This window comes from Balaenoptera borealis (assembly GCF_965194805.1).
Source record: "Balaenoptera borealis genome assembly, chromosome: 7".
NCBI classification, from domain to species: domain Eukaryota; kingdom Metazoa; phylum Chordata; class Mammalia; order Artiodactyla; family Balaenopteridae; genus Balaenoptera; species Balaenoptera borealis.
The window spans coordinates 110,412,508-110,438,518 of NC_138864.1; the positions used below are offsets into that span (position 1 = coordinate 110,412,508).

Sequence of the window (26,011 nt, forward strand, 5' to 3'; positions counted from 1 at the left end):
CGAACAAATATTAAACTAAATGTTCAACAGTGAGGAAATTGTTAAATATACTATGAAATACTATGCAGATCTTTAAAGTTACATTTGTTTTTTTATCACATTTTCTTTTAATTCAAACAGAAAGGCACAAAAATTATAATCATCCTCATCAGTTCACTCAGTCCCATGTAATTAATCCTTTTTTCATCTTGAGCTTTTGTTAGCACTTTATGAATTCATCAGTTTTCCATTAGAGTTCTGAAAATGCTTATTCATTCAGTTCAGCAATATAGTCAGTTATCAGAAACCTGTACTTGTCAGAGTCTTTTCCATGAATTTCTTGAAGATGAAATCCTTTTATAGGAACATTTTTGCAAATGCATCAGAGTACACCCAGAACTGTCTGTAAATGACAAAAGACTTAAAAATGACCACAGTTAAAGATTTGATGAAAGTTCATAATAATGCAGTTGATGAGGAAATTTAGTTATTTCTGAGATATACATTTTAAAGTAATAACTAGAATTATGACTTATAACATTATACCAGAACATATAAGATTTTTAGGAATTTCATGTAATGTCTGAAACATTTATATTAACATATTTCCATACAAATAACGCAAAGAAAGTTTAGTATTCGTTTTTTTTTATGTTGAATTTTATTTATTTTTTTATACAGCAGGTTCTTATTAGTCATCAATTTTATACACATCAGTGTATACATGTCAGTCCCAATCACCCAGTTCACACCACCATCCCCACCCACCCCGCCCCGCAGTTTTCCCCCCTTGGTGTCCATACGTTTGTTCTCTACATCTGTGTCTCAACTTCTGCCCTGCAAACCGGTTCATCTGTACTATTTTTCTACGTTCCACATACATGCGTTAATATACGATATTTGTTTTTCTCTTTCTGACTTACTTCACTCTGTATGACAGTCTCTAGATCCAACCATGTCTCAACAATTGACTCAATTTCGTTCCTTTTTATGGCTGAGTAATATTCCATTGTATATATGTACCACAACTTCTTTATCCATTCGTCTGTCGATGGGCATTTAGGTTGCTTCCATGACCTGACTATTGTAAATAGTGCTGCAGTGAACATTGGGGTGCATGTGTCTTTTTGAATTATAGTTTTCTCTGGGTATATGCCCAGTAGTGAGATTGCTGGATCATATGGTAATTCTATTTTTAGGTTTTTTTTTTGTTTTGAATTCCTTTATTTTTATTATTTATTTATTTATTCATTTATTTTTGGCTGTGTTGGGTCTTCGTTTCTGTGCGAGGGCTTTCTCTAGTTGCGGTATGCGGGGACCACTCTTCATTGCAGTGTGCGGGCCTCTCACTATCGCGGCCTCTTTTGTTGCGGAGCACAAGCTCCAGACGTGCAGGCTCAGTAGTTGTGGCTCACGGGCCTAGTTGCTCCGCGGCATGTGGGATCTTCCCAGACCAGGGCTCGAACCTGTGTCCCCTGCATTGGCAGGCAGATTCTCAACCACTGTGCCACCAGGGAAGCCCTATTTTTAGTTTTTTAAGGAACCTCCATACTGTTCTTCATAGTGGCTGTATCAGTTTACATTTCCACCAACAGTGCAAGAGGGTTCCCTTTTCTGCACACCGTCTCCAGCATTTGTTGTTTGTAGATTTTCTGATGATGCCCATTCTAACTGGTGTGAGGTGGTCCTGTAACTGATATCTAGTCTCATAGCGTTGTGGTCGGAAAAGATAGTTGATATGATTTCAATTTTCTTAAATTTACCAAGGCTTGATTTGTGACCCAAGATATGATCTATCCTGGAGAATGTTCCATGAGTACTTGAGAAGAAAGTGTGTTCTGTTGTTTTTGGATGGAATGTCCTATAAATATCAGTTAAGTCCATCTTGTTTAATGTGTCATTTAAAGCTTGTGTTTCCTTATTTATTTACATTTTGGATGATCTGTCCATTGGTGAAAGTGGGGTGTTAAAGTCCCCCGCTATTATTGTGTTACTGTCGATTTCCCCTTTTATGGCTGTTAGCATTTGCCTTGTGTATTGAGGTGCTCCTATGTTGGGTGCATAAATATTTTGCAGTTGTTTTATCTTCTTCTTGGATTGATGCCTTGATCGTTATGTAGTGTCCTTCTTTGTCTCTTGTAATAGTCTTTATTTTAAAGTCTATTTTGTCTGATATGAGAATTGCTACTCCAGCTTTGTTTTGATTCCCATTTGCATGGAATATCTTTTTCCATCCCCTCACTTTCAGTCTGTATTTGTCCCTAGGTCTGAAGTGGGTCTCTTGTAGACAGCATATATACGGGTCTTGTTTTTGTATCCATTCATCCAGTCTGTGTGTTTTGGTTGGAGCATTTAATCCACTTAAACTTAAGGTAATTATAGATATGTATGTTTCTTTTACCATTTTCTTAATTGTTTTGGGTTTGTTTTTGTAGGTCTTTTCCTTCTCTTGTGTTTCCTGCCTAGAACAGTTTCTTTAGCATTTGTTGTAAAGCTGGTTTGGTGGTGCTGAATTCTCTTAGCTTTTGCTTGTCTGTAAGGGTTTGAATTTCTCCGTCGAATCTGAATGAGATCCTTGCTGGGTAGAGTAATCTTGGTTGTAGGTTTTTCCCTTTCATCACTTTAAATATATCCTGCCACTCCCTTCTGGCTTGCAGAGTTTCTGCTGAAAGATCAGCTGTTAGCCTTCTGGGGATTCCCTTGTATGTTATTTGTTGTTTTCCCTTGCTGCTTTTAATATTTTTTCTTTGTATTTAATTTTTGATAGTTTGATTAATATGTGTGTTAGTGTGTTTCTCCTTGGATTTATCCTGTATGGGACTCTGTGCTTCCTGGACTTGATTGACTATTTCCTTTCTCATATTAGGGACGTTTTCAACTATAATCCCTTCAAATATTTTCTCAGTCCCTTTCTTTTTCTCTTCTTCTTCTGGGACCCCTATAATTCAAATGTTGGTGCATTTAAAATCCCAGAGGTCTCTGAGACTGTCCTCAAATGTTTTCATTCTTTTTTCTTTATTCTACTCTGTGTTAGTTATTTCCACTATTTTATCTTCCATGTCACTTATCCGTACTTCTACCTCAAACATTCTGCTATTGATCCCTTCTAGAGAATTTTTAGTTTCATTTATTGTGTTGTTCATCATTGTTTGCTCTTTAGCTCTTCTAGGTCCTTGTTAAACGGTTCTTGTATTTTCTCCATTTTAGTTCCAAGGTTTTGGATCATTATTACTGTAATTACTCTGAATTCTTATTCAGGTAGGCTGCCTATTTCCTCTTCATTTGTTTGGTCTGGTTGGCTTTTACCTTGCTCCGTCATCTGCTGTGTGTTTTTCTGTCTTCTCATTTTGCTTAATGTACTATGTTTGGGGTCTCCTTTTCACAGGCTGCAGGTTTGTACTTCCCATTTTTTGGTGTCTGCCCCTGTGGGTAAGGTTGGTTCAGTGGGTTGTGTAGGCTTCTTGGTGGAGGGGACTTGTGCCTGTGTTCTGGTGCATGAGGCTGGATCTTGTCTTTCTGGTGGGCAAGACCGCGTCAGGTGCTGTGTTTTGGGGTGTCTGTGAACTTATTATGATTTTAGGCAGCCTGTCTGCTAATGGGTGGGGTTGTGTTCCTGTCTTGCTAGTTGTTTGGCATGGGGTGTCCAGCACTGTATCCGGCTGGTCGTTGAGTGGAGATGGATCTTAGCATTGAGACGGAGATCTCTGGGAGAGCTCTCCCCTATTGATATTACATGGAGCTGGGAGGTCTCTGGTGGTCCAATGTCATGAACTCGGCTCTTCCACCTCAGAGGCTCAGGCCTGACACCCCGCTGGAGCGTGAAGACCCTGTCAACCACACAGCTCAGAGGAAAAGGGAGAAAAAAAAGAAAGATAGGAAAAAGTAAAATAAACTATTAAAATAAAAAATAAAAAAATATTACTAAAATAAAAAAATTATAAAAGTAATAAAAAATAGAGCAACCGAACTAATAAACAGATCCACCAATGATAACGGGTGCTAAATACTATACTAAGTTAAACATAAAAATCGGAAACTAGTAAGTCGCATACAGCAAACCCCAAGTCTACAATTGCTCCTGAAGTCCACTGCCTCAATTTTGGAATGATTTGTTGTCTATTCAGGTATTCCACAGATGCAAGGTGCGTCAAGTTGATCATGGATATGTAATCTGCTCCTCCTGAGGCTGCTGGGAGAGATTTCCCTTTCTCTTCTTTGTTCACACAGCTCCTGGGGTTCAGCTTTGGATTTGGCCCCGCCTCTGCATGTAGGTCGCCCTCTGGCATGTGTTCTTCACCCAGACAGGAGGGGGTTAAAGGAGCGGCTGATTCGGGGGCTCTCGCTTACTCAGGCCAGGGGGAGGGAGGGTTACGGAATGCAGGGCGAGTCTGCTGTGGCAGAGGCCAGCATGACATTGCACAAGCCTGAGGCGTGCCATGTGTTCTACTGGGGAAGTTGTCCCTGGATCATGGGACCCTGGCAGTGGCGGGCTACACAGGCTCCCAGGAGGGGAGGTGTGGATAGTGACCTGTGCTTGCATGCAGGCTTCTTGGTGGCTGCAGTAGCAGCCTTAGCGTTTCGTGCCCGTCTCTGGTGTACAGTCTGATACCTGCGGCTTGAGCCCGTCTCTGAAGTTCGTTTAGGTGGTGCTCTGAATCCCCTCTCCTCGCCCACCCCGCAACAATGGTGTCTTGACTCCTAGGCACTTCCAGACTTTTTCCCGGGCTCCCTCCTGGTTAGCTGTGGCGCACTAGCCCCCTTCAGGCTGAGTTCACGCAGCCAACCCCAGTCTTCTCCCTGGGATCTGAACTCCGAAGCCCGAGCCTCAGCTCTATATTATTTTTTTAAATTGCCTTTTAATTTTCAGCTGGTATAAGTGAAATAGGTAATATAAATTAATTAATACTGGCTCTGTTCAGTGTTTATGCTCTAGGAGATTTTGGGAGACAAACAGAGAGATAAGGTTGTAAACAAATGTGCCATTTGGGGCTGTGATATTTTATTTTTCATACCTTGCTTATTTGTTGTTTTTTAATAGGCTATCATATTAGTGTGCATATAAGTAGCTGTACGCCACTTAATCTAGGGGCTTATTGATTTCAACTACATGTACCTCATTACCCAAGCACTCTTGCAGCAGGTGCCTGAGATGTTGAGGTGGCCCTTTGCATGTGTCCTGTCTGTGATTCATATGTGCTCTTTTGTGAAGATCATTTTTGTCCCAGCTTAATTTCTGTTACTTTCTTGCCTGCCTAAAGCTCTGCTTATAGTTGTGTTTCATTTTCCCCCTCTGCCATGCTGAATTTAGATGGCTCCCTGGCTGCTAGGTACTTTGCTGCTGTTGAGGTTGGTTTTGCAGCATGGAGTGATTCTATGGCCTGAGGTGTCTAGCTCTTCATGTGTAAAACAAAACCAGTAACTAAAATGTCTGTTATTGGAATGTCACGTCTGGAAATATCAATGACTTTTTTCGACCTGCCTTCAGAATTGTCATGTCAGTTTAGAGGCTTTAAGCCTTCTTGGTTCTACGCCCAGTTTGCTACTATTAAGATATTTAAAATTAAATATGGTATCATCAAATACACCTCTACACTGTGAAGGAAACCATATGGATTTGGTCATTCTGTGTGCTTCTCTCTTGTGGTTTTCAGGGGTCTAGTGAGTTGAAGTAAGGCAGCAGAATTATGCATAAGTCTGTAGAGGACTTATTCACTTAAGAACAAATTTGTGTAAGTAATTATTATCATGGGTGTCATTAAATGAACATTTAATGTCTGTACTTAAGTGCATTTTATGAGTTGCGAGCAAAAAAGAGATTGAGAATATAGCCTACACGTCATCTGAAGCAGAGGTTTCAGAGACTTTATATAGTGGTTAGAAGGACTTATTGCATATACTGGGATATTTTCATTCTTCCTTAAATAAGTAGATTTCAAAACACTCCAGTGGTGTTAAACAACTTGGAGTGGTTTGTGTAGTATAGTTGAGCTTGAATCTACTAAAGAATGTATATGTTCTTTCAGGATATCACATTTTAAAAACCTTTCAGTTGTTCAGAGGAGTGGAGGAGAGGGGAGGTTGGGGACAACTTCGTTAGGGTCCATCTTCAGGCTTGTATTCACTTTGGCTTTTGTCTATCTTAATCCAGCCATTTGTAAAATGAGAGAATTATTTTGGGGCCAGAGGTTTTCAACCTGTAGTTCTTTTGGTAGTTGTGGAAACCCCTGAAGTCATATGAGAAGTTTTGTGTATATCCATGTTAGTTTGAGGGAAAGGCCTATGGTTTTCAGTAGGTGACAGAAGTCTCAGATCCCAGTTCTGCCCTCTCCCCAACTCTCGCAGGGGTTAAGAACCACTGTTAGAAGCTGTTTCTTTCATTCCGAAACCAGATGGCTTGGATGAAAGCTGTAGTCTAAACATCTGCAGAGACTTTTGACATATAATACTACTCAGAAAACTTCCATGGTTTAGCAAGACCTGTCTTCAATAGATAATGATGTTTTGGTGGACATGTTTTTAAAGAAAAATAGAATGTTGTTCTTTGGTATTTATGAAATACTCTTCGTTACTCTTTTCCTCAGTCTTGTCTCACTTGTACATATTATTTTTCCTTTCTTTTTCTTCATCTCTCTTATTGGTTATAATTTTAACTTATTTACCTTTTCTTTTCCACATGTGTGTATAATGTCTTTTTATCAAGCTACTTATCTTTAACTAATAAATAGGAATTTTAGACTATGGTCTGGCTCTTTGGAATTCTCCTGCAGCACCAAGTATGGCATTTTATAAACAGTGAATGTTAATAAATGACTCATTGTAGAAGTGGTAGTCTATGGAAAAATTTCTGTGGAGATTTGCTTACTTTTAATTGCTTCTCTCTCTTATTAATTGACGGGTATAATATGAGGAACATAACTGTTCTTTTGTATGTGTGTGATTCTTAGATAGTTACTGTGTAAGTATAATTTAATTTCAAATTTAATTGAAAAACCTCTCTGATTCCTTTAAGGGAATGATTGCATTTTTAGACCCATTCTGTTTTTCTATTTGGTGATAGAATCTGTGGCTATTTATTAATTTTTTACAGTGAAGGAGATAAACCTTCAGGACATCAAGGAGGATTTGGAGTTGGATCCAGAGGAGAACAGCACCCTTTTTATGGGCATCCTCATCAAGGGGCTGGCCAAACTGAAGAAGATCCCAGAGACAGTTAAGGCGATCAAAGAACGCTTGGAGCAGGAGCTGAAGCAAATTGTGAAGAGGTCTACAACCCAGGTGGCTGACAGTGGTTATCAGAGGGGAGAGAACCTCACGGCTGAGAACCAGCCAAGGTAGGTGGGGGTGTGGTTTGTGTGTGTGTTTTTTTTGTTTTTTGTTTTTTGGCTGCGTTGGGTCTTCACTGCTGCGTGCGGGCTTTCTCTAGTTTAGGCGAGCAGAGGCTGCTCTTTGTTGCAGTGCACGGACTTCTCATTCCGGTGGCTTCTGTTGTTGTGGAGTGTGGAGTCTAGGCACGTGGGCTCAGTCGTTGCATCCCGTGGGCCCTAGAGTGCACGGGCTTCAGTAGTTGTGGCGTGTGGGCTCAGTAGTTGTGGTGTGTGGGCTCAGTAGTTGCGGCATGCTGGGCTCTAAGGCATGTGGGCTTCAGTAGTTGTGGTGTGCGGGCTCAGTAGTTGTGGCGCACAGGCTTAGTTGCTCCGCGGATGTGGGATCTTCCCGGACCAGGGGTCCAACCTGTGTCCCCTGCGTTGGCAGGCGGATTCTTAACCATTGTGCCACCAGGGAAGTCCCATGGTTTGTGTTTTTGATAATTGTATTTACTGTACCTTTTCTAGGGTGGGTGGGGTAAGTAAATATCTTAGGTTGATGTTGTTTCTTGAACTTTGTATACTACGGCCCGTACAAACTCAGATTGGTGAAAACACCTTGAAGAGGCATAGTTCAGCTGGTTTTTGAGGTAGTTGAGAAGTTTTAAAGCATGTTGTCCATACTCAAATGAAAGAATGTAGTAATTATCGAATATTTCTTAAGCACTTAACTATATTCAAGGCAACTTATGTATATTATTTAATTCTCACTACAACTTTTTGAGCTGATTACTTAGTATCCACATTTTATAGTTAAGGAAACTGGAGTTCAGAGTGGAAGTAATTAGCTCAAGGTCACAGAACAAGTGGCTGGCCTTCGAGCTGAATGCAAGTCCATGGTATTTCCTCTGTCCCATGCTTTCTTCTTTAACGTGTAGTGATATTTGCCAATAGGCAAATCAGTCTCAGGAATTCCTTTATGTACTTAAAACAACTAATAAGGTTTGGATTTCATAATTCTTGTTTCATAAGGGGAAAACTGAAATTGTCCTCTGATCCTAACTCTGTCTTCACTGTGATACACTGGGAGCTCATGTATGCGAAACCAGAGCTTAGGGCACACTAGTCTAATGTCATCTGATGGTGGGAGAAGATATTTCAAATTGAGGTTTTCCTAGAAAATCCAAGATTCACTCTACATGGATCTTTGTTCCCTCCTTCCCTTTCTCTGTTCTATTCCCCAAACCTCCATGTACGCCAGATACGGGCAAGGCAGGAATTTGTCGTTTGAAGGGAAAAGGCCAACAGAAACTACAATTTTATCTGAGAACAGAGGGCAAAGTAGGGCATTTCTTCTGAGTTACTCAAATAATGTGTGTTCCTGGGAGGTGTGAGATAGTGTGTGTTAGACAGAGTTCATAATCTTGTTGACACGTCGTGAAGGAAATTCTACTGTTTGTACTTAGGACTTAAATTTTTTTTTTTTTTTTTTTTAAAGAAGATAAGCAAAATTAAGGAGAAATAATAATAGCTTAGTATGGAGTTCCCCACTCTAAAACTTTGAAGAAATTAATGTATTGTTTACATTTTCTATATATTCTTTTGTTTTTCTAAATAATAGTGATCTTAATTATACTTTAGAAGTCTTCAAAAATTAATTCCCTTGTAAACTTCATTCAGAAGTACATTTGGTGAAGAAAATGTTCTCCACCCCTCTTATGCCACAGAGTATTTCAAAGCACATGTTTTGAGGAGCATGGGTTTTGGAGCTGAGCAGGCCTGACTTTGAATTTCAGCTCTGTAACTGAGGAAGACAATACCTGTCTTACAGGGTTGCTCGTGTTAGATGAGGTTATATGGTTAGAGCTTGGTAGAGCAGTGCCAGTAGGTACCACTACGTGCATTTGTGTGTGTGTGTGTGGATACATAAGTTTATTTATTCTTGGTTCCTTTCTCACCTTTCATGTTCGTTGATCACTCATACTATGATCCAGAGAAGCTGGGAATGGTTCTAAACTGAACTGTGCTTTTCTTCTTTCTTTGCCTGGTGCCTGGATTTTCGTGTAGACCTTTTGCCTCCTTACTAATGAACACTCCAGAATTCTGATTTGCTGTTTGCCCAGTTGCTGCGAGTCCCTAGATGAATACAGTGAACTTTCATAGGGAAATAGCATGACTATAGTGTATATTGGAAATAAAATGAAAAGGGCACGGATCAATAACTGTTCTGTAGTTCTCATTACAGTCCCCTTAACGGCAGTGTGTCTTTCCTAGGATTTTGACCTCTTCCTCTTCCGTTCCTTCGGCACCTTTCAAAATTCACAAGTGGAAATTACAGCAACAGAAGTGGAAATTCAGCATACTACCCCAGGAAATAATAAATGTTTCTCTATGAAGAATGAGGCAGCAGGAGGGTATTTTTCCCTCTTTAAGTTTCGTTTTTTGTCAGTATTTTAAAGGCTTTTGTAGGTAGGATATATTGGACACCGGCAAGTGAACAAGCTATTTGTCTTGATTTCATGCCTATAACATGATCCCATTTTATAAAATGTACAAATCTGAAATTTTGGGCCCAAACTCCTTATTATTAGATTAAATAGTACAGAGTAAGCTAATATTTGGAACCACTCTTTTCGAAAATCAAAGATTAAATTCTTGGGTTGGTGTTCCAAATGGCTGATAATTTGGAGCTAGTCTATAGTAGCTGTGTGCCAACAAATGCTTTAAAACTCCTCAAGAATTAATTACCTGGGAAACTTCATTCAAAAGTGATTGCATTGTTGCTTCTAGAGGTTTAGAAGTTTAGAGTGGCATTATTTTAGAGAGAAGTAAAGTCATAATACTTTACATTATTATTAATATTATCTTTTACCATTCAAGGAATCTTATGTTAAAGGTGTAAGAGTCTGTTTTCCTTAAAGGAAGTTGGAGCATAGGCAAAAAGAACCATGAATCCTTCTTCCACAAAATGATTCTCTCCCTCACTACCCGCCCCCCCCCCCAATGAAATAACCTATTCCAAATCGTTAGCATATAAATGCTACTCTGAGGCTAGGTACCAGAATTGTAACTTTCCCTAAAAGTCTCATTATTCAGCATCATCTTCTTAAATATATTCTGGTTGTGATGCATTGCAGGCCTGTTTTCATTCGTCTTTATGTAAAGAGAGTTAATGTTGTGTGTTATTTTGCTAGAAAAGTAGTAGGAACCAGAGTAGTGAACTCTGTTTTGCTTTCACTTCCTGCAGAGCCAGAATACTTTCACAGACAGTTTTCAAAAATCACTTTAGTCACCCACTTATTATTTTATTTTATTCTTGATCCCCCAACCTATCTATTGTCTATTTATAGGAGAAATATTTTGTCTTCCTGTTCATTCATTATCTAATGTCTGTAAACCTCTGTTTACTATGAAAGGAAAATTTTCAACTCCTGTTGTTGCCAAGTTGATAAACATTAGGGTAACAAGGGCTTTTGAAATCCCCCAGAACCACCTGCTACCCATAATTTCCTCAGAAAGGCAGGCAATGTCTTCAGTATCAGATGGCTTGTGTGGTCTGCAGCCTGTGCAGCTCATAACCAGTTTCTTCAACTCCTGCTGCCTAGCTATTGGTTCTTTCCCAAAATCTAGCTCATGGGCATTTTCATTTTTGTTCAAAAAGGCTGGAGGAAGTCCTTTACAATTTAGCAAATAAGAAAAGCGTGAAAAATACATGGAACAAAATCTTCTCAAAGGTGTGATACCTTGTCAAGAATATGGGAGAGAGAAGAACGTGGGAAAAGAGAAGGATTGGCGTGTGTGTAACAGCTACTTGACCTCTTTGAAAATGGTCCCGTTTCAAAGTGGAAGCAGACTGGGGAGGTGCTGGGGGCCCGCCCCACTTTGGTGAGACTACTGGTCTGGACGAGGGCAGAGAGGATTGAATGCGTGGACAGTGGCTGCCAGGGAGACCTTTTCCCTTTTTGGAAGGAGACCATTTTGTGATGTTCCTTGATCTCTGTTATGAATGAGGGAAGATTAAGCGTCTGATATAAAAAGCAGAGAACACTGCATATTCTGTGCTCACTGTTATATTGAGGAAAAATTCATGGAAGAAGCGGGAGAGAAATATGCTTTAATGCTAAAAGTAGTTGTGTTTGGATAGTAAGGTTATAGGCCCCCCCGCCTTTATTTTGCAACTGTTATTAAGTTATAGTGAAAAATAAATTCATTATTTAAGAATTAATTTAAAGTATTACTCAAGTTATTTTAATCAAAAGAAATCATTACAAATGGAAATGCTGATTGCGGGGGTATTAGTGTGGAAAAACATAGTACGTGTTTGCAGACCAACTGGATCATGTTCATTAAGTTACTTTTTAGGGTGTGTGTGAGTGTGTGTGTGTGTGTGTGTGTGTGTGTGTGTGTGTGTTTGGTTATTTTCTGACTACTCCTAGAATGGAAACTTCAAGAGAAGAGAGAACTAGTTTGCCTTGTTCAGCACCGTATCTCCAGAATGTAGGCACAGAGCCCACCAGACCCATAATAAATATATTTTGAATGAAAGAATGAATTCCACTTATATTGAATATCTGTCATGGACCAGGAACTGGGCTCAAATGCCACACAAATACGACATGATCCCTGTCCTTATGGAGTTTAAAGTCTAGAGGGGAAGAAGGGCATTAATAAGAGAACCTTTAGATAAGTGTATTATTACAAACTGTGATAAGTGCTGCAGAGGAAAAGCAAAATGTGCCATGAGAGCATATAACCATGGGGACCTAATCTCGTCTGGGTAGGTGGGCATTAGGCTGTGTCTTGTGTCTGGGGGGATGTATGTGTGTGTCTTTTACATAATAAAGTAAGGCAGCTTTTACTGTTGTTTTATACAAGTTGTGGTTATCAAGCTCCATTCATTTGATAGCACCTACTAGTTACTCTTCTAGTTGTGCAGTGACCTTGACGTTGACATATAAGATGGGAGAAGGGGAGCGTCCGATTCTTGATGTGCCACTTTCAGAGTTCTTTGCTGGTTGATTAGATTTTTGTGGTTTATTAGATTATGATCATTATTGCCAAGTGTGTTTTTCTTAGAGATAATACCAAGTTTTCATGTCATCAGTAATGTTTGAGAGTTCCTGTAGTCTCTAGTAAACAGATTATATTATCAAAATGTTTTTATCTCTGTCAATCTGATCGGTGAAAAATGGTATTTCCAAGGTGGTTTTTATTTGTATTTTTTAGAGAAAATTTGAGTGAGGTTAAACTTCTTATTTGTGTAAAAAGTAATTCATTGTTATGATATCTATGTTATATATGGATATATTACTTCAAAATAATCTGGGTTGAGGGTGAGTGTGGATATAGGTAAAACAAGATTAGTGATAAATGATACTTAGTGAATCAGCGTGATAGGTACAGGATGGTTCATTATACTATCCTAAAAGCCGACTTGTTTAAAAGTTGAAATTTTCTATAGTACAGTGATCAAATAATATTTTATTTCCTTACTGAAAAATAGTGAACACCTATTTTTCTGGTATGTTTGTCTTTCTGTTGATTAACAGGAACTTTTTATATATCAAGAAAATTAGTTCTTTGGGATTTATATTCTAATTTCCCTCCAGCTTCTTTCTCTTTTGACTTTGTTTATGATGTCTGATCATGTATACATTGTTTTTATTTTTATGAGATTGTATTTATCAATGTTTTCTTTTAAAGCGTCTGGGTTTTGTGTCAGAACTTAGGTCTTCTTCACTCTTAGATTATAAATAAAATTTCCCAAACTTTCTTCTAGTCTTTATATTTTTGATCTGGAATCTGAAGGAGTGGCCATGCTACTTTTAAACAGTCCTAACACTTATTACATTGTATTGTAATGGACTGTATACCTTTTTCGTTTCTGCCTCCTAAGTGTCTGTCATGTAATTGATTGTCAGTGTTAGATGAATACTTGCTGAATAATTCTAACATTGAATCATCCACTTTATAGTCATGTTTTTCTTCATAGTTGGTATTTGCCTCATTTCCTAAAACTCCCCACTCCCCCCCCCCCCATTTCTCAGTCTCTGCAGGCTGTAGATTTGTAGAGATACATTGAATTATTGCTCTAAAAGTTAGAGAAATGTACTTTAAAAATTCAGAGTCCAGAACTTGAAATGAGGGCATACCGTTGTAATAGGCCAGTCATACAAAGTGGTTTTATCTATGAGACAGTCAAAAGGCTCAAGCCCCAAGTTTAGTTTTGTGGTATAAGTACAGTGTTTATGGAAAGAGTAACAAATATTTCTCATGATTTCTTTATATCTATGGCTAGAGTGAGGCATGTATTTCTTTTTCAAATAAGTAGCATTTCCTTTCATCTCTTCTTTCTCTGTTAGTTACTCTTCGCCTAAGTATCTGAAATGTAGGATTTGGTGGAATTGGTCATTTTATTTTACAGAAAAATCATTTAAGAGCAGCTTTGAAGCAAGGTCTCAAGCATTTGTCCTTGTGGCTTCTTGTAGCCATTCCCAAGCACTGCTGTAGCACCTGGACATGCTTGGAATCAGGAAGGGCCTCGATGTAATTTAGATGAGTAGTTAATTCGAATCAAAGTAAGCGGGAAGCAAGTAAATTTAACTTCAGTGATTATGATTCCATTTGATTAAATCTCTACTTTTGATTACATGTATCAGTGAGAACATGCTGTAAATACACCCAACTATTAAATACTGAAGAGTATGAATAGGATGAACCAGGGACATATGGAAGAAATTCCACTATTCCTCAACTAGAATATAATCCCCTGCAGCTTTACTAAAATATTTTTAGAACAAATGAAAGGAATTACTTCTTTACATATGGGGCTTATTACACCATTTGTTAACTAAAATGTACAATTCATTACCATGGAAGGTAGTACTGGTCCCAAATCTACATACTTTCTTGTAAGACTTAAATTAATTGATGATAGCTTCTTTTTTTTTTTTTAGCATTTTATTTTATATTGGAGTATAGTTGATTAACAATGTTGTGTTAGTTTCAGGTGTACAACAAGGTGATTCAGTTATACATGTACACGTATCTATTCATTTTCAAATTCTTTTCTCAATTAGTTGTTACAGAATACTGAGCAGAGTTCCCTGTGCTATACAGTAGGTCCTTGTTGGTTATCTATTTTAAATATAGCAGTGTGTACATGTCAATCCCAAACTCCCTAACTATCCCTCCCCCCCCACCTTCTCCCTGGTAATCATAAGTTCATTCTCTAAGTCTGTGACTCTGTTTCTGTTCTGTAAATAAGTTCATTTGTATCATTTTTTTTTTTTTTTTTTAGATTCCCCACGTAAGCGATAGATGATAGCTTCTTAGCATATCAGGTGAATTAATAATGTGGGTAATGTTCATAGCTCTTTGGTAAACGTGCAGTTGGACAGCTGTCTTTCTGATCCTTATGTTGTCCTTTGGCTATAGTCCCTGGAGAAAGGGAGCTTGGCTGAATGCGCTAGAGGTCTTACTCAGTGTTACATTTCTTAAATCTTTGTTTTATATTTGTCAGGGTAAAAAATATATATATATGCTTTTTATTTCTCTTGTTTTGCATGCTGTAGGAGGTTCATGTTAGAGATGGGGCCAGTTAAGGAAATGACGGATAAAATCTACATTTTAGGTTATTGATAACGTTATTTAGGTGTCTGCCTTCGTGTTGCATCAAGGCCACTTCTTTATTTGGCAGATAGTAGGAGCTGCCTTAGAGCTTTTCATTTTCTGTGTGCTTGTTGGTGTCATAATCCAAAGATACTCCACACTCAAACCGGCACTGAATCTTTCTCATAGCAAAAACACACAAACAAAAACTTGTGTCAGCTTCCCTCAGCTACCGCTGAGCTGCTCCGTCCTTCCGAGGAAGCTAAGGCCGCATTGGGGTGAGGCCCTCACTTCATCCGGCGACCAGCCCCGCGCCCGGCAGCCCCTGCCTAGCACTCGCCCGCACCGTGGCCTCCGTCTCGGAGCTCGCCTGCTTCTACTCGGCCCTCATCCTGCACGACGATGAGGTGACGGTCACGGAGCATAAGATCAATGCCCTCATTAAAGCAGCCGGTGTAAATGTTGAACCTTTTTGGCCGGGCTTGTTTGCAAAGGCCGTGGCTGGTGTCAGCATCGGGAGCCTCATCTGCGGTGCGGGGCAGGTGACCTCCGACCACCAGCAGGAGGTCCTGCCCCCTCCACCACTGCCACCCCAGCTGAGGAGAAGAAGGTGGAAGCAAAGAAAATCTGAAGAGTCTGACGATGACGTGGGCTTTGCTCTTTTTGACTAAACCTCTTTAATAACACATTCAATATAAAGCTGAGCTGTTTGCTGCTTAAAAAAAAAAAAAAAGTGTGTCCAATGAAATTCTTCCCTTGGTGATGTTTAGGAGTGAGGTCAGATATGATTAGAGCACCTTTGTGTGTATCTTAGGCTGTACTTTATTTTTCTGGGCTCCTCTAGCTCCTGGCCCATATCATCATTATGTTCTCTAATCAGATTGGGCTGTAAGTTTTTAACAGGGGGGTTAACTTTGTGTTTGCAGCCTGATTTAGGGCTGGGCACATACTAAGTGCCCAGGAAGTTTAATGAATGAACAAATAAGAAAAATGCAAAGAAGACAATTTTAAAATTAGAGGAAACGATTTTTATTTAAAAAAAAATCTCAGCACTACGGAGTGGGGTCTAAGGACCAGCAATACCAATGTCACTTGAAAGTTAGAAATGCAAATTATCCCTTGGGGAGGGGTGATTAAATTGGAATCCCTGAGTGCAGGGCCCACAGGAGTCTCTAGATGATTCTACACATGCTAAAATTTGAGAACACTCTTTATAACATCACAGACATCATGGAGTCCTGTAGTTTTGTAGCATTTATGTTTTGCAAAGCAGTCTGCCATCTGGCATCTCACCTGAGTGAGACTTACTGTTGGCCTCATCGCAGGTAGGGGCCTTATTATTAATCCCAGATCTACCCAGGGAAGTGGGAAAGCTGCAATAATTTGACAGTTTCACAAAGCTGGTTGGTGGTGGAATTAAGAGGATAAGTTGTCTGTATCCGCCATGGAAGTTTGCTTTCTGGCTTATGTAAAGATGACGGTCCTAACTCATTTCCTGGGCCTGATTTTGTTCTTCCTCAGGAGAAGGGCGGTATTTGCGCTGACACATCCATTCCCGCACCCGTACAGTCCCCACCCCCAGCCCCGCTGTGATCAATGGCAGGCCTCTCAGCGATAGCTGGACATGTTAAGAGGTGTGATCAGCCGCCACAGAGTAAATGAGTCTTAATTGACTCACTTGAGAATCAGACTGATGACTTAGAGGCACGTAAACAGTTCCCCTAGAAACGTTGTACGTTCTTGTACTAAGACCAGTATACAACTAAGTACTAAGAATATACACCTAAAATCATAACTTTTCTTGTCTTTGGGAAGTGGATTTGTGGATAAATTTTGCAATGTTCCATTATGATGAAATATGATTTTTCAAATGGGTGAAAAAGGCTTTTCTTCCCCCTAGCTTTATTGAGATAATAACTGACGTAACATTGTGTAGGTTTAAGGTGTACAATGTGTTGATTTGATATACTTAAATATTGCAAAATGATGACCACCCTAGCATTGGCTAACACCTGCATCACATCACATAATTACCATTTCTTTTTTGTGGTGATAACTTTTAAGATGTACTGTCTTAGTAACTTTCAAGTATATAATACAGTATTAACTATAATCACTACGCTTTACCTTAGCTCCTCAGATCTTATTCATCTTATAACTTGACGGTGGTACTCCTTGACCACCATCTCCTGTTTTCCATAGCCCCTGGCAGCCACCACTCTAGTCTCTGTTCCTTTGACTTTGGCTTTTTTAGGCTCCACATATGAGTGAGAACATATAGTATTTGTCTTTCTCTGTCTGGCTTGTTTCACTTAACCTAATGCCCTCAAGGTCCATTCATGTTGTCGCAAATGTCAGGATGTCCTTCTTTCTCATAGCTGAATAATAGTCCACGGGTGTGTGTGTGTGTGTGTGTGTGTGTGTGTGTGTGTGTGTGTGTGTGTGTGTGTGTGTGTGTGTTTTGTGGCCATGCCACGCAGCATGCGGGATCCTAGTTCTCCGACCAGGAATCGAACCCCTGTTCCCTGCAGTGGAAGCATGGAGTTGTGCGTGTGTGTGCATATGTTATCTATTCATTCACTGATGGACACTTAGGTTGTTTCCGTGTCTTCGCTCTTGTGAATAATGCTGCAATAAACATGGGAGTGCAGATATTTTTTGAGAGTCTGTTTTCATTTCTATTGAATATATACCCAGAAGTGGGATTGCAGTATATGGTAGTTCTTTTAATTTTTTGAGGAACCGCCATACTATTTTTCATAGTGGCTGCATCAATTTACGTTCCCACCCAACAGTGTACAAGGGTTCCCTTTTCTCCATATCCTCCCCAACACTTGTTATCTCTTGTCTTTTTGATGATAGCCCTTCTATCAGGTGTGTGGTGATAGCTCCTTATGGTCTGATTTGCATTTCCCTGATGATTAGTGATGTTGAGCACCATTTTGTGTACCTTTTGGTCATTTGTGTGTCTTCTTTGGAAAAATGTCTATTCAGTTTCTCTGCCCATTAATTGGATTGTGTTTTGTGTTGTTGTTTTTGAGTTGTGTGAGTTCTTTATACATTTGGGATATTAACTTTTTATCAGATGTATGGTTTGCAAATATTTTCTCCCATTCGTAGGTTGCTTTTCATTCTGTTGATGGTGTCCTTTGCTGTGCAGAAGCTTTTAATTTGATGTGGTTCTCTACTTGTTTATCTTTGCTTTTGGTGTCACATCCAAAGAGTCATTGCCAAGGCTAATGTCAAGGCTCTTATTCCTGTGTTTTCATGCAAGAGTTATATGGTTTCAGTTCTAAGTTCAAGTCTTTAATTCATTTTGAGTTGATTTTTGTGTATGGTGTAAGAGAGTGTTCCAGTTTCTTTCTTTTGCATATGACTATTCAGTTTTTTCTTCATCTTTTGTTGAGGAGACTGTCCTGGGAAAGGCTTTTGAAAGAATGATACTAATACTTTAATCCAAAGAAAAAGGGCCTGGGTTTATTTTCTAATTTCAGTCCCTTATTTGCCACACGTTAGAACTAGAAGTTCATTCGAGGTCATCTACTAAGAATTCAGAAACTGAGCATGAGAGGCTGATTTGACAAGTGGGGAAGTGACACAGGAAGGCAATTACTAGAGCCAGGACCAGTTCTTTTTATTTTTACTGTGTTTCATTCTATATTGCTAATAGTTTTTTCCTGTTCTTTTCATAGTGCAGATGGAGAATTAGTCAGCACTCCTCAAATAGTAACTGCTCTTTACATGAAGATTGTTATTAATAAAAGTGGTGAAACTAATCTCTATCCCTTAGAAGTAGGTATTAGGTAACCTTGAAGATTAAATGGCATCTATGTCCTGTTTGAAATGAAAAATATTAGCTCAGCCAAGCTTATTATGAAAATGTGTATGTGAGATACAGGAGTGTAAAACTAAGACCATTTTGATATGAAATAATTGATGATCAGTTTCTTTTAATTTTTCATATAAAACCTAAGCTCAGAGTTCAGTATTTTCTTATCTTTTAGAACATAGAAGTAGGGAAATAAATATTCTGTGGTTAATGCCTTTGTCTGTCAGTGGGAAAATGCAGAACCCTGATATTAAGGTCTCAGCAGGTAAGTAGTAGAACAGAACTGATTTTCTACCTTGTGTGTGTATCTTTACTTCGTGACCAAGTAAGGCAGCTTCTTGGCTGCTAACATGGATTTTCCAGCCAAATGACTAATTCAAGGTTTCCTGGATGTTAAATTTAGATTCAGATAGTTGAATCTCACCTTACATATTGAACATTTTTCACAGCTTGATGATACAGCTTTATACCATAGACATTTCTTGACTTGTGCAACTGTGACTATTCCTTAACATTTTCTTCTCCTTAATCCTCTGCCTTTTTTCATGGTGGCACTCCAAGATGAGATACATAGGGGTAGCTATGGGTAGGAAGTTAGTAGGCTATCTGGGAGAATAAGTAACATTTTGCTTGTATTTATAAGAAGGCTGTTTTTAAAACCAGCCAGGTAATCGGAAGTATGTTTAAAGAACAAATATTTGCTTCTTCTTGACTCTTTCATGTTTTTTAATACAAAATAGATTTTAACACAGTATTATTAAAGTTAGCTCTGAATGCATATATATCTTTCAGCTTGTAACTATATTTCTTTTCGTTCTCATGTTTATGTTGATGAGGTTATCTTTCTGAGAGGAGAATTTTGTGTGAAATATTTTTGTTGTGGTCTTCTAATTTCCTTCCAGGAGATTACAGTCAGTAATACGTATTTCCTTGCCACTTGTTATCTGTAATCCGGTCTCTATTTCCCCCATCTGCTGGAGCTCATTGTTTCATTCTTTCTTTGAATAAATACTCATTTATTGCCTGTCATATGCTTACTATTATGACAAATACTGGAATACTGTGATAAATCAGACATAGTTCTTACCCTCATTGAATTTACAGTCTAGAGAGGGAGCGGCAAGGACTGGAGGAAAGGAGACTCCTCTAAGGGTTGTTTTAATAATCCAGGAAAGAGATGATAAGGCCTGCATTAACAGAGTAACAGTGGCAATGGGCTAAAGTAGGCCCATGGTAGAGGTAGTAAAGAGGTAGAAATAAAAGAGGTTGGTAATTGGTTGGATTTGAGGAAGAGGGGAGGGGAGGATGATTTTCTGGGGTAAGTGATACCGTTCACTGACTTAGGTAAATGGAAAAGTAGGTTTGGGGAGGAGAATGATGAGTTTTATTTAAGACATGTTAGGTTTGGTGTCTACAGCTCAGGAGAGCCATCTGGACAGAAGATAAGTTTGGGAATCATTAGCGGGTGGATGATTGAAGACATAAGTGGTGAATGAGCTCACTCAGAGAGAGTATGAGGATTGAGAAGAGTTGACAGCATTTAAGGAACAGGCTGAGGAAGAGATTCTTGAGAAGGCACAACCAGGGAGGTGGAAGGAGAGTGGAAGAGTATAGGGTTGGAGCCCGTGGAAAGCAGTGTTTCAAGGAGGAGTGAGTGGTCAGTAGAAACAAGCACTGCACCTCCTTGAATAAGGACTGAAGAGGTCTCATTTATTTATTTATTTAGATGTATAGTTGATTTATAATGTTGTGTTAAGTTTCAGGTGTACAGCAGAGTGATTCAGTTATACATGTGTATGTATCTATTCTTTTTCAGATTCTTCTCCCTTATAGGTTATTATAAAATATTAAGTATAGTTCCCTGTGCTGTACAGTAGGTCCTTGTTGGTTATCTATTTTATATAGAGTAGTGTGTATATCTTAGAGTGAGCAAAATGATGATTTGAGACTTTTGCAGGAATTGTTTTAGTAGAGTACCAGGGGTAAACTGGTTGGCAGTGAGAAAATAGAGGCAGGATAGACTGTTCTGTTGATGCTCTTTCCAGCCTTGGTTTCTGTAGCATTTGATAGTACTGATAACTCTGGCCTCTTCTCTTAAATTACTTTTTTTCCCTAACATCCTTTAAAAGAAACATTCTCCAAAATCGAGTCCTTTGGTCTCTATCTCTGAGCTTTAGTTGTCTTGTCTATAATGTGGGGATAAAAGTAGTACCTTCGTCATAGGGTTCTCCCGAGGATAAAGTGTGCACTTCACACAATGCCTGGCCTGTTGTCATCAGTGTGGCTGTGAAGACGTCGTTGTGTCTTTGTTGTGGTCCTCGTCGTTGTCATCATCATCTCACTCCAGCCTCACCGTTTAAGGGCTCTCATCCGTCATGACAGCTTTAGCTCCTGGCCCCATGCAGAGGACCCCAGGTTGGTGGCTCTAGTCCTAGACTTCTCCGAATACTGCCACCCTAAATTGCTCATTCTTTTACTCATATGTACTCAGGCACCCACACAACTTAACTGTTTTTTCCACTCTAGGCATTGGGCCATGTGTTGGGGGAGAGGTGTGGGTACATAACCACACATAAACAGGGACTGTGTTCTTATTCTCTGGCCCAGGAGGCCATGCATGTTGCTCCTTTGTCACTTCTCTCAGTCAATTGTGATCATCTGCTTTTTTTTTGAGGGATTATAGAATGAAAGGGGAATGAAGGAATTGGCTGTTATTCTGTGAATTAGACCTCTTTTAGTTAGCAGTGACAGAACCCACCTCCAACTAACAGAATTAAAGAGGGGTTCTATTGGGATGATACTAGTGTATCTTACGGAATACAAGCAGGACTTTACTAAGCTGGGGGAAGGACAGAGATGCAGCTGGGCCATTGGGACATCTGAAGTATCTCTTGTTCCCCCCCCTTTTCCCCCTCTAGATGGTAACCGTTAAAGGTATAGGAAGCAATTTACTGTTGTTTTGCGCTTGCTTTTTAGTATACTTTCACTTATATTATTGCATTTAATTCTCATAGTTTGTGATTAGGAAATTGTAATTGAGGAAATTTGTGTTTGAGGATCCTGAGACTTGGAACAGTCCCATTATGTACTGAAAATCCCATGGCTATTCAGCAGAGAGCTGGTACCAAGTCCAGCTTTCTAATGCCAGTCCTTTATACTGGCATTTATACCACATTGCCATCCCAGGATTGAAGTATTCTTTCAATGACTGTGATGTTGTATTGCATATTATTGCATACTGTTTTGTGACTCTGGAAATAACCTCTGTGTGTGTGTGTGTGTGTGTGTGTGTGTGTGTGTGTGTGTGTGCATTCACACACACGATTTTCTTCTGACTGGTAGAAATTGCAATTAATTGAAATTCTAATCTCTATGGTTCTTAAGCTTATTCCTGTCTGAGGCCTTTTCTTATTCAATTCAGTTTAAGGAATCTCTAGTAATTTAATGATTCTGCCTGCTCCTTTGTCTTTTGGATCAGTGGTGAAAACCTTGATCCTAACAGGATTTAAGCAACTGAGCTAGTTGCAGTGTCATGTTTTATTTCTTCTTTTATTTAGTCAATATTTTGTTGGCGGAGTACGGTGGGGAATGACTTTTTTTTAACATCTTTATTGGAGTATAATTGCTTTACAATGGTGTGTTAGTTTCTGCTGTATAACAAAGTGAATCAGCTATACATATACATACATCCCCATATCTCCTCCCTCTTGCGTCTCCCGCCTACCCTCCCTATCCCACCCCTCTAGGTGGACGCAAAACACCGAGCTGATCTCCCTGTGCTATGCGGCTGCTTCCCACTAGCTATCTATTTTACATTTGGTGGTATATATAAGTCCATGCCACTCTCTTACTTTGTCCCAGCTTACCCTTCCCCCTCCCTGTGTCCTCAAGTTCAGGGGATGACTTTTGTGGGGCTTTGTGTGTGCAGGTTATCCTGAGTGTGTCTGCAGTGAAAGGCAAACACTTGTTTTCTCAATCTAGTGTTGGGTGGGCAGCCAGCGAGTATATGTGAATATTAACAGCATATTTCAGTTTATTTCTGGTAGCTTTAAATTGGGCCAGACTAGCGCATTTTATGTCTTGTTTATGTGAGTGATTCCTGGTCTTTCTTATTCTTGCTGCATTGGGAGAGAGTCACTTGCTTTTTCATTTTCTTTTTTTAGGAGGGCATGTGTTGGTGAGGAATGGTCAGCCTTTGCAAAGTGTGTGATTGACTTGGACTCTTTCCCTTATTAGCCATTCACTCCTTATCCCACTGCTGAGTTCAGCATCCAGTGCCCCCCTGAAACCCTTCTTGCCAAGGTCACTGGGACCTGAGTTGTACATTTTTGTCTTCACCTCAGCTGGCTGCCATGTAGCCTTGGCTCTGTTGCTATTCTCTTCTCCACTGTCTTCTACAATCTTCCTTCCTGTCGTCGTTTTCCTGCCTCGCTACTTCCTGAACATCTCTTCACTGCTGCTATTTTGGGGAATGTTGGCTTGCTTGTCTTACTCTGCATATTATCCCTGAGGAATCTCATCCTCTCAAATATTTATCACTTTGTAAATTTCCAATATCAGTCTCACTCCTGAGCTCCAGACTTGCATAACCAAGGACCGGTATGTAACACCTTAAACTTTAACATCTTCAGATCTAAACCCAACGGCTCTCCTTTTCAACAGTTTCTGTCTTCACTTCATTCTCATTCTCTCTCCCTCTCCCCACTCTCTCTTTCTCTCTCTCTCAGGAAGGGTAACCATTGTCTTCAGAGTTGCTCAAGCCAGAAATCCAGACAAAGGGATCCTGAAACCTCCTCTCTCTTTAATACAGTACCATTACCTCAACTAATTCTGTCCATTTTCTAATGTGATCCATCCATCAGTTGTGTGAGGCTCCTGGAACAGGTATTAATTAATACTTTGGTTTTACAGATGGGAACACTTGAAGAAGTTGAGAGATTTTCTCATAATTACAGGGTTAGGAATTATCAATGTTGGGAAAGAATGTGCATCTTTTGTTTCTTTACCGGTTACTTATGTAAGAAGGAAAAACAAACAAAAAACAAGTGAACCAAAAGAGAAAAGCTAATGTCCTCCTGGTAGTAAGATTCTGAAGGAGTCAGTGTTCATAATACTTCACTTTTTGAGACATCAGTTTCCTTTTTTCACTGTTCTATATGTTTTTACTTCACCACAGGGGAGGTGTTGGGCCCTCACTGTCCTGACTCAGAGCCACAGCTGATGATTTAAAAAAACAAAAAAACAAAAAATACAGATAAATTGAGATATAATTCACATACTACACAAATCACCCATTGAAACAGTGGTTTTTGGTGTATTCACAGGGTGTGCTACCATCACCGCTCTGTAGTTCCAGAACATTTTTGTCCCCCCTACAAAACAAACCCCATATGCTTTAGTGGGTAATTCCCACCTACCTAAGAACCACTAACATATTTTCCATCTGTGTAATTTGCCTATTCTGGATATTTCATATAAATAGAATCACACAAAGTCACAAAGTAGTCTTCTGTGACTTTTTTCACTTTGCATAATGTTTTCAAGGTTCATGTTGTAGTATGTATCAGTACTTCATCTCCTTTTATAGCCGAATAATATTCTATTATATGAATATACCTTGGGCTTTTTTGGTCCATTTGTTAGTTGATGGACATTTGGATTATTTCCACTTTATGATTTTACTGTTACTATTTTACTACTATTTTAATATTTTACTATTATGAATAATGCTGCTGTGAGCATTTGTGTACACGTTTTTGTGCACATGTGTGTTTTTGTTTTTCTTGGGTATATACCTAGGAGTGGAATTGCTGGGAACATATGGTAACTCTGTGTTTAATGTTTTGAGGAACTGCCAAGCTGTTTTCCAAAGCAGTTGTACCATTTTTACATTCTCACCAGTGCTGTATGAGAGTTCAAATTTCTCTACATCCTTTTACCAGTACTTTTTTAAAATTTTATTTATTTATTTATTTATTTATGGCTGTGTTGGGTCTTCGTTTCTGTGCGAGGGCTTTCTCTAGTTGCGGCAAGTGGGGGCCACTCTTCATCGCGGTGCGTGGGCCTCTCACTAACGCGGCCTCTCTTGTTGCGGAGCACAGGCTCCAGACGTGCAGGCTCAGTAGCTGTGGCTCACGGGCCTAGTTGCTCCGCGGCATGTGGGATCTTCCCAGACCAGGGCTCGAACCCGTGTCCCCTGCATTGGCAGGCAGATTCTCAACCACTGCGCAACCAGGGAAGCCCCTACCAGTACTTTTTATTGTCTGTCTTTTTGATTATACCCATCCAAAAACCGGTATCTCCCGGTTTTGATTTGCATTTCTCTGATGGCTAAGATGTTGAGCATCTTCTGTTTGCTTATTGGTCATTCATATATCTTCTTTGGAGAAATGCATATTCAAATCCTTTGTCCATTTTAAAATTTGGTTGTCTTCTTGTTACTAGTTGTAAGAAATCTTGAGGTATTCTAGATACAAATCCTTTATCAGGTAAATTATTTGCAAATATTTTCTCCCATTTCTTTTCACTTTCTTGATGGTATCATTTGCAGCACAGAAGTTTTAAGTTTTAATGTCGGAGCTGCGGGTTTTATTAGTATTGTCGAGACTGTGCTGTGGTGAGGCAGAGGAGAGCTTCCCTCTCTTTGAAATTGGTGGATGTTTCAAAGTAGGCAGAGTGGCAAATAGAGTCTCTTGATTTCCGGCCTGGCTCTTCTTTTTTTCTTCCTTCTGTAGCCTGTCTTATGGCTCTGACAGTCACACTACAACACATCTATCTTGGTCTTGATCCTCCAGGTGTGGCAGAAGGTGGTCGTGTGTTGCATTTTATCCAGGGATTGCTATTTCCATACTGTTAAGATACCGTGGATCTCATTTTACACCTCAGTTCCCTCTTAGGTCTCTTTTCTAAACAGAGCACTGCCCCTGGTTGCTGAGTTGCTCTTGTCCTTGAGTGGCAGCCGAGGTGTGTGCAGTCATGGAGTCTAGTGGCCCTAGAGGTAACCAGACAGCAGCCCCTCCATTCAGAGGAGCCACTCCTCTTCCAGTGTTTTCTGCTTTATTGCTGGTTTGTAGGCCTGTACCTAGAACTTCATGCCATTGGGAAGTTGGATACCAGCATGCCTTATGCTTCTGAATGTCATGAATCGACATCATTTCAACAGAAAGACGCACAAAGAAAACAAACTAGTGGTTACCAAAGGGGAAAGGTGAGGGAGAGGGATAAATTAGGAGGTTGGATTAACATGTACATACTGCTATACATAAAATAGGTAATCAGCAGGGACCTA

At 39.6% G+C, this 26,011-nt stretch overlaps 1 protein-coding gene and 1 pseudogene across 4 annotated transcripts in view; both read left to right on the forward strand.

The window, feature by feature from the left end:
- EXOC4 (exocyst complex component 4) overlaps window positions 1–26,011 on the forward strand; it is an 816,004-nt gene that overhangs the window by 84,777 nt on the left and 705,216 nt on the right. For all 3 annotated transcript variants that reach the window (XM_082399150.1, XM_082399151.1, XM_082399149.1), the window contains exon 6: window positions 7,067–7,310. In XM_082399150.1, the coding sequence (XP_082255276.1) occupies window positions 7,067–7,310 (244 nt within the window). The remainder of the gene's footprint in view (window positions 1–7,066; window positions 7,311–26,011) is intronic.
- On the forward strand, window positions 14,156–17,285 carry LOC309632649 (large ribosomal subunit protein P1 pseudogene; annotated as a pseudogene). Its single transcript has 2 exons — window positions 14,156–14,162; window positions 15,162–17,285. The product of its transcript is annotated as a large ribosomal subunit protein P1 pseudogene (transcript).